The 12,053-nt window shown below is 45.4% G+C and overlaps 1 protein-coding gene across 1 annotated transcript in view; it reads right to left on the reverse strand.

The window, feature by feature from the left end:
• MYO15B (myosin XVB) overlaps window positions 1-12,053 on the reverse strand; it is a 46,379-nt gene that overhangs the window by 19,332 nt on the left and 14,994 nt on the right. Inside the window, exons 15-29 of the mRNA XM_041123408.1 lie at window positions 11,841-11,966; window positions 11,237-11,314; window positions 10,764-10,912; window positions 10,594-10,639; window positions 10,087-10,211; window positions 9,837-9,954; window positions 9,132-9,331; window positions 8,618-8,711; window positions 6,854-6,931; window positions 5,219-5,276; window positions 3,535-3,665; window positions 3,332-3,427; window positions 1,365-1,600; window positions 1,102-1,280; window positions 312-384 (exon numbers count right to left, since the gene is read on the reverse strand). Of these exons, the coding sequence (XP_040979342.1) occupies window positions 312-384; window positions 1,102-1,280; window positions 1,365-1,600; window positions 3,332-3,427; window positions 3,535-3,665; window positions 5,219-5,276; window positions 6,854-6,931; window positions 8,618-8,711; window positions 9,132-9,331; window positions 9,837-9,954; window positions 10,087-10,211; window positions 10,594-10,639; window positions 10,764-10,912; window positions 11,237-11,314; window positions 11,841-11,966 (1,787 nt within the window). The remainder of the gene's footprint in view (window positions 1-311; window positions 385-1,101; window positions 1,281-1,364; window positions 1,601-3,331; window positions 3,428-3,534; window positions 3,666-5,218; window positions 5,277-6,853; window positions 6,932-8,617; window positions 8,712-9,131; window positions 9,332-9,836; window positions 9,955-10,086; window positions 10,212-10,593; window positions 10,640-10,763; window positions 10,913-11,236; window positions 11,315-11,840; window positions 11,967-12,053) is intronic.

Consider the following 12,053-nt stretch of genomic DNA (forward strand, 5'->3'; position numbering starts at 1 on the left):
AGGATGTGAAGAACTATTAAGCACCCAGGGTCAGGGAAAAACTAGAATCACTCAAGATTTGTCCATTTTTTTTAAATCTTTCCTCTGAAACTGCTCTGACAGATCACAGCAGTGATTCCTCTGTTCCTAAAGAGGCCTGCAGTTCGTGCACACGGAAGGGTGAAGAAGAGAGCACAAGCGGGTGTGGGTAGGGAGTCCTATTCCGCATCTAACCATATAAATTCTAGCCTGCAGCCTCGACCAGTCTGAACCTCAGAACTAGTGACAGCCTCTTTCTCACCCACAGCTCTTCTCCCATCCTCTGGCAGTACCTTGCACTCAGGAGCCAGCCTGCATACTGCTCCCCAGTCATCCAAGACTCCACCTCAGCTGAGAACTTCTCCTCTAGCATAGAAAAGAAAGTCAGTACACACAGCCTCCCCAGCAGGACCCAAAGCAACACCTAAGCTCCGCAGGACACAGGCAGAGCCCACCTGCAAAGTCTTACACACTCCTGAGTGGGGGCCACAGAGGACTGAAAGCACATGGAAGGCTCCACATGAACACATTCACATCCAAAATAACTGTTTGGTGGCATTGGTTGGCATTTCCAACCTGACAGCTGAAAACCCTTGCAGTGTCCTGCTTCACTTGGGCCACCACTACGCTCACCAAGGAGCCAAAGTAGGGATGTTCTGAATTCAATTCACAGAGCTTCTGATCACTCAAGAGGCAGCATAAGCCAATATTTGAGAAGGAAGGCAGGCAGAAAGTCCCTGTAACAAAGGCAGCAGTTGCTGCTTCATGGGCTGTGCAGTAATGGATAACAGGAAAACCAGACCCATAGATATGCACAGCCAGAACAGCCCTCTGTTGAGATGGGCCCAAAACCAGAAGAATCTCATCCCTCAGCCAGAGTAGCAGGTCTCATCAGGCCCAGACTTTGGGAGGTTTGGGTTTAGACTCAGATGCTTGTATCCCCCATGGCTGTACCAGCCAGAAGAAATCAGTGTTCTGATCCCTCTTTACTAAGCTGAGGGAAGTATTTTCTGAATGCTGATTTCTGCACTGGAAAAGTCCTTAGGGACTAGAATATAGCAGAAGGGCTGAAGCACAAGTTACCATTAAAAGTATGAACATCCAGCACCATCTTTCCTCTCCTCTGGTTTGCAGTCCACTCCAGCTGAGTGGGAGGGTAGGCCCGAGAGAACGTAGAGTCTATCTCAGTGTGCTGTGCTGCTGTCAAGATCTTGCGCTGGCAAACAGCATTGTAGCCCTCCATGCCATGATCTGACACAAATCTAGGAAAAGGCAACTGCATTTAGCACACTGCTCATCTCCTTTAACCTTAAGGAAAGTGTAGCTAGGCCTTTTCTCCTCCTTACTTCAGCAACGGCTTCTCCAGTGCTGGTGAAGGGGCAAAGCAGCTCAGCAAAGTTGCCATCAGGACCCAAGCTCGCTGGCTGTGCTCCATGTCTGGGTTTTTCCATGCCTGGGCAACCACCTGACTGAAGATTTCGTTGCGCAGAGCCACATTATTCAAACCTCTCCCAGCAATGTAGTTGCCCAGAAGTACCTCCTGCCAGCCATGGAGATTCTTGTCACCAATGAACCGCAAAATCTAGAAGCATCCGGGGGGAGGAAAAAAAAAAAAAGAGAGCGTTGTAGCTGTAACCCTCTGTCCCAAATGGTGGTGTAAGGTGACAAGCTGGGTTGTAGATACCAGGGTGTTTGTGAGCCTAAGAAGAGTAGCCAACACTAAGATCGGGATCTATTCTCAGGTTTTGTGCACCACCTAAGTTCTGGGGAATTTGGGAAGCAATATTTATAGAGATTGGACCCTGACTAAAAGTCAGGATGACTTCACTCTCTTCTTAGTTATGCCTCTGCTCAGATAGATACACAAGCAACTTACTGTAGGCTATTTGTTACTGTGTCTGAGCCCACAGGCTGCCTAGCTGTAAAAATATGTAAATGAAATTGATGCTTAGCTGATCTTTGTGAAAAGCTCAGAGCACCAGACATGAGGAAATACTAACACCTGAAAACTGAATGTTAAAAAGACTTTGGTGTAGTTAATATTATACCAAGCAGTATGAGATGTGGTATCTCAATAAACTCCCTTAAGCAATGATTTAGCTTCTTGGCTATGCATATCAACATCTTTGATGCTTTTGTAATCTGTATTACTCCCTCTTACGTACAGAATAATTTCTTTCAGCCTCTACACTTCAATATGTCATTAGATGAAAATTTTTCTAAAATGTGCCATGGACAGCTTTGGAAAGAACATTTATGAGAGATGGCCTATTTTTTGTCTCAGGGAACAGCGCTTCTTAGAATGGTTAATGGTAGTAAGCATGTCAGAGATTCACTGAGAAAAACAGGAGATGGTGGTTGTTTAGTTATTACAGCCTTTGCCAAAGAAATAGCTTTTTTTTTTTTTAATTAGCAATGGAGAAAAATTGTCTTTGATCTTCAGGAAAAATAATAGTAGTCTGCTTAAACACAATCCTATTCACAAGATTTTATTGAAGCTTATGCTCTTCTATAATTGGGATCATTAGGACAAAACAAGAGACTGGTTTTAGGTATTACCTTTCCTAATGGGCTTATTTTAGTTACATGTAATTCTCAAAAGGATTACCAGATTTACTTAGAAATTATCTGAAGTTTCATTCTATTTTAGAGAGTCAACATTACCATTTTAAAAAAAGAAATTTATGTTTCACATCCACAGAGATGAAATAACACCATCCCCTTATGCAAACACTACAGAATTAGGGTGTGGCTCCAGGTGTAGTTTTCTCGATCACAAAGTCCCTGCCTTTTTCCAGCCTTTATACAACAGTTCACTGTCCCCTGTTGTGTACTGGCACAACTGTATGCCTGAGATACAATCAATATATTTACTATAAACCACATCATGGAAAAGATCTGGGTTAAATTAAACTTTTTTGTGATCAACAGATAACAGTAAGTGCTTGAGAAGACAGATCTCCTTTATACTGTCATTGCTACTGAATCTGGAATATTGGGAAACTAAGGCTTAGCAGTCTAATTCCTATATGTCCTGCCAAATTCTGAGGCTACATCACCAGGCAATTCACTTTGATCCCATTAGTCTACGGCTGGTCTATGCCTCACTAAGAACACAGCAATGCTAAGGGGCTGCATGTGATCTCTGCCAGACTGCTCCAGTGCCTAGAAGGAGCAATTTATTCTGCTCTCCTAACACACCATGTATTGTAAGAACAGTAACCACCACCAGCATCTTGTTGTATAATGGCAATCTATTATAACTCTTGACCTATTCTTCAACAAGGCCCTGGTCAAGAAAGATGTCTCTTACCAGTTTGTTGATCTCAAGTGCACTGTCCTGGTATTCAGCATCCAGATGGGTTAAGGGGTGCTGCAGAGGCTGACCAGGGGCAGGGAAATACGTCTTCTACAAAGAAACAAAAGGACACAAACATAGAGTTTGTTCCTGGTGTTACTAGAACTAGTGTGTCTCCCCAGTGGGGAAGCAATTAAGAGATATAAAAAGATTCCCACCTGGAATTGTGACTTAATGAAGGAGGAGAAAGGATAGCTGTTGATGTTGGGTGGGAGGGAAAGGTCGTCTTTGACCTTGACTTCTGGAGGCAATGCCTCAGTTATCTGGTTGGCCTGTTCTCGGTACTGACCTGTAAGAGAAAGAGGTCTTGTGTTGTAGCAGTTGGAAATGCTGCCAGAACACATCCGATTCACAGTGCAACACATGGCTAACATGCATTTAACCTTCCCTGAGCACCTATACCAGCCCCCTGGCTCCAGGGGCACCCAGTCCACCCCTGCTGCCCTAAACCCCCAAGCAGGCACATCCTCACTTCCTTGAGACCACAAGGCCTAATTTCAGGAGAGAGTTTTTACAGCTCTGATCTTTCAGACTCTTATCCCTGGGTAACAAACACCCAGAGGGCAGTCAGCACCTGGAGTTTCAATTCTGTTATGCAGAGTTTACAAGACAGGAAACACTGAGCCTATGCAGAGATACTGCTGACAACTGTTCAGTCAACGAGTAAATGAGAGGTCTTCATGATGAGGCACCAGATGAGGGATTGGTCACAGACAATAGAGGAGCAAACATCTTCCTAAATGAAGAGATTTCTCAATGCAGCGCAACTTCTGTGCATTCCTCTATCTCTAGGCCATGTCCCTGGATGCTCTCCTCCTCCCTGTTTACAACCCATCAGCTTTCATTTTCAGCAGTTTCGGTGCAGTTTGTCCCCTGAGCTCCTCTAGGTAACATTGCTCACTAGACCAGCTGATAGTCCCTAGAGGGGTATGCCATGAAGTATGAGGTATTTGGGAATCGAGGACAGTCTGCTCCAATTCACAAGATCCTTCTGCCTGATTGTATCTTTTACTGTACTATACAGAAGTCCAAAGATACAGCTGTCATTCTGTTAGATGCTATACCAACATAAAGAGGCAAATCCTGTCTCAACCTATTTCAACTTACTACAGAGGAAACAAAACTGCAAATAACTTAATGCTCAAGATCAGGTCAACAACTTGGGAAATTATTTCAGTTAGTGGTATTTTGGTGATTTGAAAACAAAACAAAGCAAAAAAACTTTCCATCCCAAGCAAAACATTTCCCTTAATTGTTATATTGTTAGTTCCTGAAGCTGTTTCATTGTTTCTTTCTACTTCTATTTTAAAAGAAGTAATTACTTTTGAACAAGTAATTTTAAATGAAAACCCCAAAATATTTCTTTGAAAGTGCCAAAATTGTAGTTTTGACTTCTTCACCTTCAATTTCCTTACAAATTTTTGAGTAGAAAAAAGATAGGTTTCAGTTCTCACACCCCAGATATCCAGCTCTGCAAGACACCTGGGTTCATTAAACAGTTTGCTGTCACATAACTTTGACCAAAGTTTCGCACCATCACTATCATCAGTTCTATCAGCACAGTTCAAAAGATGAGCTGAAAATGTCACAAAGATACTGAATTTTAATCTGGTGTTCTGCCCACTGACCCAAGTCGCTTTTCCGCCCTGTTGTGTTGGGAAACAATATACATGACACCATTTGCCTTTATCATATTTACACTGCAGTAATAATAAATCAAATGTAACCCAAGTGAGCGACAGCAGGTAGAACAAGCACGTACTTAAACTGCTAGAAAACAAGGAAATAAACATTAAAGTAAAAGAGTGCAAGAAAGGGAGGGAAGGAGGGAGGATTTCTTACCTTCAGCTAACTGCAGGAGGGCAGCAAGCTCTGCAGGGATCTCCAGCAGTCCCACATCCTGTGGAGAGAGTGAGCAAGTCAGTCACTGGGGTACCAGAAGTGAAACAACATATAAACCCTGAACTGTTCTGTTAAGACCAGGTAAAGCTGCCTTTGAGAAGCTGGCCAGAACAAGGACTAAGCATCTGAGCAAAACCAGTAATTTCTGCCTGTGCAACATTGAGAAGCAATACAAATAGGGAAGTATCATATTAACACAGGTATATGACATGGGTCAGCAAATGAGGGAAAGGTGAGTAATTCCTAAAAAAATCAACTGCCATGGGGAGAAGTGACAGGAAAGTTGACTTTATTTGACTCATCTCATTACTAACAAGACTGGCATACTGTACAGAAGAGATTGTGGTTGAAAGGTAAGGGCCATTTCCTCCTACTCCTTTTTCTGCCATTTTTATTTTTCAATATCCAAGAGTGCTACAGCATAAATAAAAATAGACCTGATTCTGATCTTTGATGCACACCACTATTTTGGAGGTTCCTAGGGAAGCTCAGGTCTGTATGTGGGTAATTCAGATGAGACTCTGGCCAATAAACCTTGATTTTTTACTGTTTTACACCTTGCATGATGCATGCATTTGTGCAAGGTTGGAAGTAAATGGGCCAATGCAACACAGTGTATCAGCATTGATGTCTGCATATAATGTCAGTTCAGGGTATTTCAGACAGGACTACTCAGATTAAGACACTGTGAAACCAAGCCAAAGGCACAAAGCCTGAGCTTTTGGGTTTTGTTTTTTTAAGATCTGCATAGTAAAGCCTGAACTCACCAGCATACTATTCTGACATGTCTCTCCACATAAACTCTCAGCAATGCTTGAAGACAGATTCACAGCTTTTTTGATCAGTTTGATTTTGCTCATAAGAAGATACTTGACTTTAAGTCTAGCTTCTCAATGGCATATCCAGGAAGTGGACTGTGAAATGCCACGGTCCTGGATCCACACCTGAGGAAGCAGGTGATATTGCAAGAGCACCCAGTACTAAGTATTCCTGTTGTTGTTACTGACAAATCGGTGCAACATTGTGGATGGTGTCAATACAATTCCTTGCTACACACATCATAGCAAATGTATGCCTGGTCTAAACATATAAATAATGACATTAGTTAGCAGTGTTACTTATAGCAGTTGATACAGGTTAAACTTGTTACGAAGCCTTTAATACCTCCCGTCCTCTACATCTTCCACAAATATATTTGTGCAGAACTGTTTCATTCCCACCTTTCACAACAGAACATGATTATCAAAACTAGTCTTCCTCCCAACTCCAAAGAATAGCTCCAGTGCTGTGAACAAATAGAGTACCCTGCCTCAGGACCACTTTATGGTGCCTGACTATGCCCAGAGATTGGGAAACACCAAACTAATGAGATAGTTATGTATCAGAAGGCTCTTTATACCAGGCTAAACTCCCTTCTTGCTGCTAGGTTTCCAGTGTACATGTGGGCTCTGTACACTCTCCAGATGTTTTGCTGTTCCCCAGCAAACCTGGGCTGAGGAGGCATAGGGGAGGGAGAACACCCTGAAAGCCTGGCTTGTTTTATCTCAGACTCTCCCAGACTGTTTGACAACTTACCATTCCTTGGTTGGGACTGTTCTCTGTGTCACCACTGTTCAGGGACCTCCTTCTTCGTTTCCCTTCCTCTAACTCCTGCTGTTAGGAGATGAAAGGGGGATGGGAGGTGGGAAAAGATGTATATGAGGTCACTTCCAGCTACTTCTGGGGGCAGACCCCGTGGATGGGCAGGAGCTGGTGTCCTGCTCCAGCAGATAAAATGACAGAACAGCTGCAGACCCTTCTTGGGACTCAACACAGTGTATTGGGAAGGGGATGCCCAGGCAGAGGCCTTAGCTCTGCTGAAACACCACCTGCCCTGCACAACGCAACTCAACAGCAAGACCCTTCACCACCTGCCCAGCATCCCTGCCACACCCTTCCTCCCTTGCCTAGCATTTGATGTGTCTCAGGACAAAAGCACACAGAAGCTGTCAGAAACATTCACCTGCCTCCTCCAGCACCAAAGAATATGGTAACAGCCTGAACATGGACAGATGAACTTGTCCATGGAGAGGGACCCCTTTAGAGGGGGTGGGAGGAATACCAAAAGCCAACTCCCTTGCAGCCCTTTCCTATCCATTCTGTTGTCCCCCAGCCTCACCACTCACCTGACTCCTACTCCGAAGATGGAAAAGGAGGGTCTCTGTCTCTCTCTCTCTCCCCTGCTTGTCTATGTTGCAGAATGGTGTGACTAGATGGGAGGTTATGAGGGTTGGGCTGAGAAAGACAGTAGGCATGCTAAAGTCCAAAGGGCAGGGCTGTGGGGTGGGGGGAAAGGAGGAACTTTGCAGCAGGTGAACTTTGAGACCTTTATTGTTGTTATTGCATGTACAGAGACCTCAGTAAGCAAACATTGGAGGACCAGAAACAAATTCAAAAGGGCTGTGCTGTTGTGGTTACCTGGGAGAAAGAAAGGCTGGATCCCGTCCAAGTAGGAAGGGGCAGGAAAAGGAACAGAAACACACACTGTTCTGGGCACAGCACAGCAGAAGGAATCTCTGCAGTCTTACAAGAACAACACTGAGCTTAACCCTCTGCCCCATCCTTTGCTAGTCATGCCAGCAGCTGTACTGGGTCCCTCCCTCGTGAAGCTAACAGCTATGGGGATGTTAGTTGCTACTCTAAGGACAAGTGGTCCGATTTCCTGTTTTCAATTTTCTTTTTAATAGCTGATGCAAAATACATTCAACCCATTTGATAGAACCATGGATCTCTCCTGCACACAAATTTCCATCTTCTCAGATCACTGCCATCCTGTTCTCACTCCAACTATGGGCCCAGCTGATTTGTGAAAGGCCAAGGACTTCAGCAGCCTGAGGCAGCTGCAAGCAGTCAGGGAAGCATCACTGTGGACTGAAAAAACCTTGCATTTCAGTCAGCATCTGGGAAAACACCAGAAATTGAACTGGAGAACTAGAAGACCAGGATGAATGATTCCTTATAGCTTGAGCAGAACAGCAGCTTTTGAGGCCACAGATGGAATAAGCTCATGTCTTGTGTGGGGCAACCTCGAAAATCGCACAGACATACGAATCGGCTGCATTTGTACTACCTTTGCCAATTCTGAACTTCATCTAGAGAGACAAGGCTCCAGTCTCTGTGGTTCCTTCTTTTGACTACATTTACGTCAGCCAGAGAGTGAAGGACACCTCAGTGGATCATTTCCAAGAAACTTTCTAAAGCCATCCCTGCCCTAGCCTCACCCAGTCACCCACCAGCTCTCTCTACTTAGAGCAGAAAGAGCTCCTGCAGTACACCTGGTCCTGAGAAGAGTGTCGTTACCTGGCAGTGCTTCCTCCTTTGAATCAAAGGTCTGGAGATTAAAATCATGGTATTAAATTGCATCAAAGTCTTCTTCAGCCTTCTGTAACGCTTCCTAGAGGGATGTGAGAAGAGAAGAATTGCCAGTGAGGGAAACTTCAACAAAATTTAGGCAGACTGTGGACTCAGTTTGAGGGTATGGGCCAAACAGAACATTAATACAGTCAGCCAGTCTGGATTTGGACTTACTGTGTTAAGCCTGGTCCTCTCTTAGATGTTTTCCCTACATTCTTTACTCTAGCTATCACAATATCAGCCTTAGCACAGGCAAGTTACTGTAACAGTTTTGACAGCAGCTGTATTTCCCCTGAAACCTCTGCTTAATATTGGGAACCAGGCTGGGAAGTCCCCTCCTCCACCTTATTGGAAAGTAACAGGACACCCCCCTGCAGAGCAGGCCAGGAGCCAACATGAGGAGGGGCCTGGCCAGGCACATCCCCACCTTGCTGTCCTAGGCAAGGACAAAGGGCTGTACCTTGCCTGGCCTTTGACTCCTGACCTTGCCTGGTAACCTCGGAAGTGAGCCTGAATGATTATGACTTTCTCCTGGAGGACACGGAGGCGTCTGCGGCGAAGGAGGCATCGGAAGTTCCTTTGCAGAGTAACAACAGCCCAGCTCTGCCTCTGGTTCCGTCGTCTCTCCAGAAGCTGCCTAGCCTTCTCCTTCAGAAAGACCTGGTCAAAGGGAATAGCTGCTGACCCACAAGGAAAGCAGCCAGCTTCTTTAAGAGTTGATCAATAATAAAAGCTGCTGGTTTATCTCTTTGTAGCCTTTAAGGCCCCCTGCTAAGGAAACTGCACTGCCTTAATTGGGGAGGGCAGGAGGTGCAGGTGCAGGTGACAGAGATGGATGCATTTGTGGAGGACAGGGAATCACGGAGTGATGAAGGTTAGTAGGCAGGAAAGGCGGAAGCCCAGATCTCCATCAAGGAATGCTGGGCAGACAAAGGAGTTGGCCACACTACTACAACAGCCCGGAGCCAGAGTGTCCCATTTCTTTATCTGAAATGCTAAAAATCCCTCCATCATACTTTAGACAAGAGGCAAAGCAAAAAGGAGGTGAAGGCATGCAACGTTTTCCCTCTTTGGGCAGGGAGCCTAGCTGCTCTCTGTCTGTTGACAGCCAGGAAATAGATGGCTGGGCCTGTGCAATTAAGATGGGATTCTCTATAGGCATCACCTTTGTTACTCCAATCTGGTAGAGATCTGAGGGGCTCCCCACCACATGAGACAGCACTGCAGTGCAGACTTCTCTCTCCTCTAAGCAGTTGTGCCTTTGCCCAGCCAGAAGACCATACCTGGAAGATGAGATGTTGATATGACAAAAGCCAGAGCTGTAACTGGAGTCCTCAGAGAAGAACAAATCACAATGTGCTGACAAGTTCATCCAGGCTTTGAGTGGCTGGGGAATCCCAAGTACACCACTGTACCTGCCTAGGAAGTTCTGGAATGGAAGACGGACTGGGTATCCCTCCTTTCTAATGTGGATAGCCTCCAGTATCCCAGAATGTCGCAGCTGACAAGTGACATACTCCACATCAAAGATATTTGACAGCTGTGAATATAAGGCAGAAGAAAAATGTAAAACAAGAAATAAAGAAAGCAAAAATAAAGAAGACAGAAGGGAGAGATTTTAGAAAGGGTCTCCTTCTATTGTCCTGTCCTTGGGTTAGATCTTGCCATGGTCTGTGGGCGATGGAACACAAAACCCAACACATCCTTTGGGGTCCAACTGACACTGGTTTCTTATTCTCCAGCATATGATCCACTCATATGGCCACAGGGAAGTGTAAGAGACAGAGAAAGGGGAAGAAAAGTTTCAAGCTATCAAATGAAGTAAAAAAGTCCAAATCCCAACTGCGAAACGAGAGCTGCTGGAAAGAAGTGGACTTCAAGGAACTGAGGGACTCCATAAGGAGCTCGGGGTGCTGCCTTACCTTTTTGGGATTAGGGGTGATGCACCGAATGAAGAAGGCATGGCTCCTACAAAACAGAAGGAAGAACTTTTGATCATCCCCTTCTCTGTGCTGACCTGGGAAGACTTCACACTCTTCTGGGTGCAGCAATCAGCCCAGTGCAGGGATGGCACCAAAACAGTATCTCTCACCTTCTCAGCTTGGCTGTGAGGTCCTGCAAAGACTGCTGGAATTTGGACACCAGTGTGGAGGCCTGAGGCTTGAGCCCTTTGCCTCTGGCCCCCAGCTCCCTTTGCTGACTATAGGCAGCTTTAGCCTTCTGGAAAATGTGAGACACCACCTGCAAAAACAAAGAAATTAACAAAGCCCCCTGAACTACATGGAAAGAACAATCTCTTCTACCTGAAACTGGGGTGTCATTCTCCCTTGCCCCTAGCAGCAGCAGGAACCCGGCTGCTTCCTCAGGCAGTCTGTGCATTTTATATATAAAATGCACCAATTGCAGGCAAAGACCACTTGATCAATTCCCAAGTGTCCTTCAGTAGAACAAAACTCCTCACAGTTTCTCCAGGTTCTCTGACACCAGACCAGGATCTTTCTGCTTCTCACATAAAAGCAATGGGTAGCTTGTTAGGTGTCTGCAATACAGATCTTCATCCTGTACCTTGAGGCGGCTCTGAGAGAAGATATCCAGCACCTCTGGACACAGCTGGTCACGGTTTTTACTAAGAAACTTGTGGACCTGCAGAGGCAAAGTCTGATTTAATGCGCCATTCAGACCACCAACCAGACAAGCAAACACCCCTCTTACACAAACTGACTTGGGGCAGACAGCTGGAGAGGTGGAACAAGGGGAAAGCCCTAGAGAATGAAGCTTGCTGTTCCTGCTGCCACCAGGAGGGGAGGGGACGGTGACTTCTGCTTTTAGGAGGGATTGCTCCTTTTCCCCTTCACATTGCCCAGCAGGCTTTAACCCCTCACTTTTTTTCAGCAGCAACAGCTTTCCTGGATTTCCAGGGCTCTGAGACAAGCAATGTAGGCTGTTGTGTAGGTGAGGCCATTACCTATTTTGCTTCTGCCCAGAGGCAGCTTAGTTGCTCTCCTAATAGGAATCTCCTCATTTCTGAAAAACTGTTGCTCTAGAGGGATGTGCAGTTACAAAGAAAAGACTTTGTTCTCTGCACTTGCAGCTGGTCCATCAGGACATCCACAGCATGCTTCCAAGCTGGCCTATTGCTCCAACTGCTCAGAGCCCCCTGCCAGCTCACCTGATAGGTGACAGGGCCTGCATAGTGCTTCACAGTGAAAACTGGCAAAGGCAACTTGGGCTTGGTGTACCAAGGGCTGTTTCCATGATGGTAATGACACTTCTGGAGGAAGGTGTGGTCAGTGGCCTGTAAAGGAGATGGCAAACATGTTTCCTGCTGCTGGAACATATTCAGTAGGTTGAAAAGCTGCTGTTAAACCAAAGGTAAAAACAT

Source organism: Aquila chrysaetos, chromosome 5 (assembly GCF_900496995.4).
Source record: "Aquila chrysaetos chrysaetos chromosome 5, bAquChr1.4, whole genome shotgun sequence".
In the NCBI taxonomy this organism is placed as follows: Eukaryota; Metazoa; Chordata; class Aves; order Accipitriformes; family Accipitridae; genus Aquila; species Aquila chrysaetos.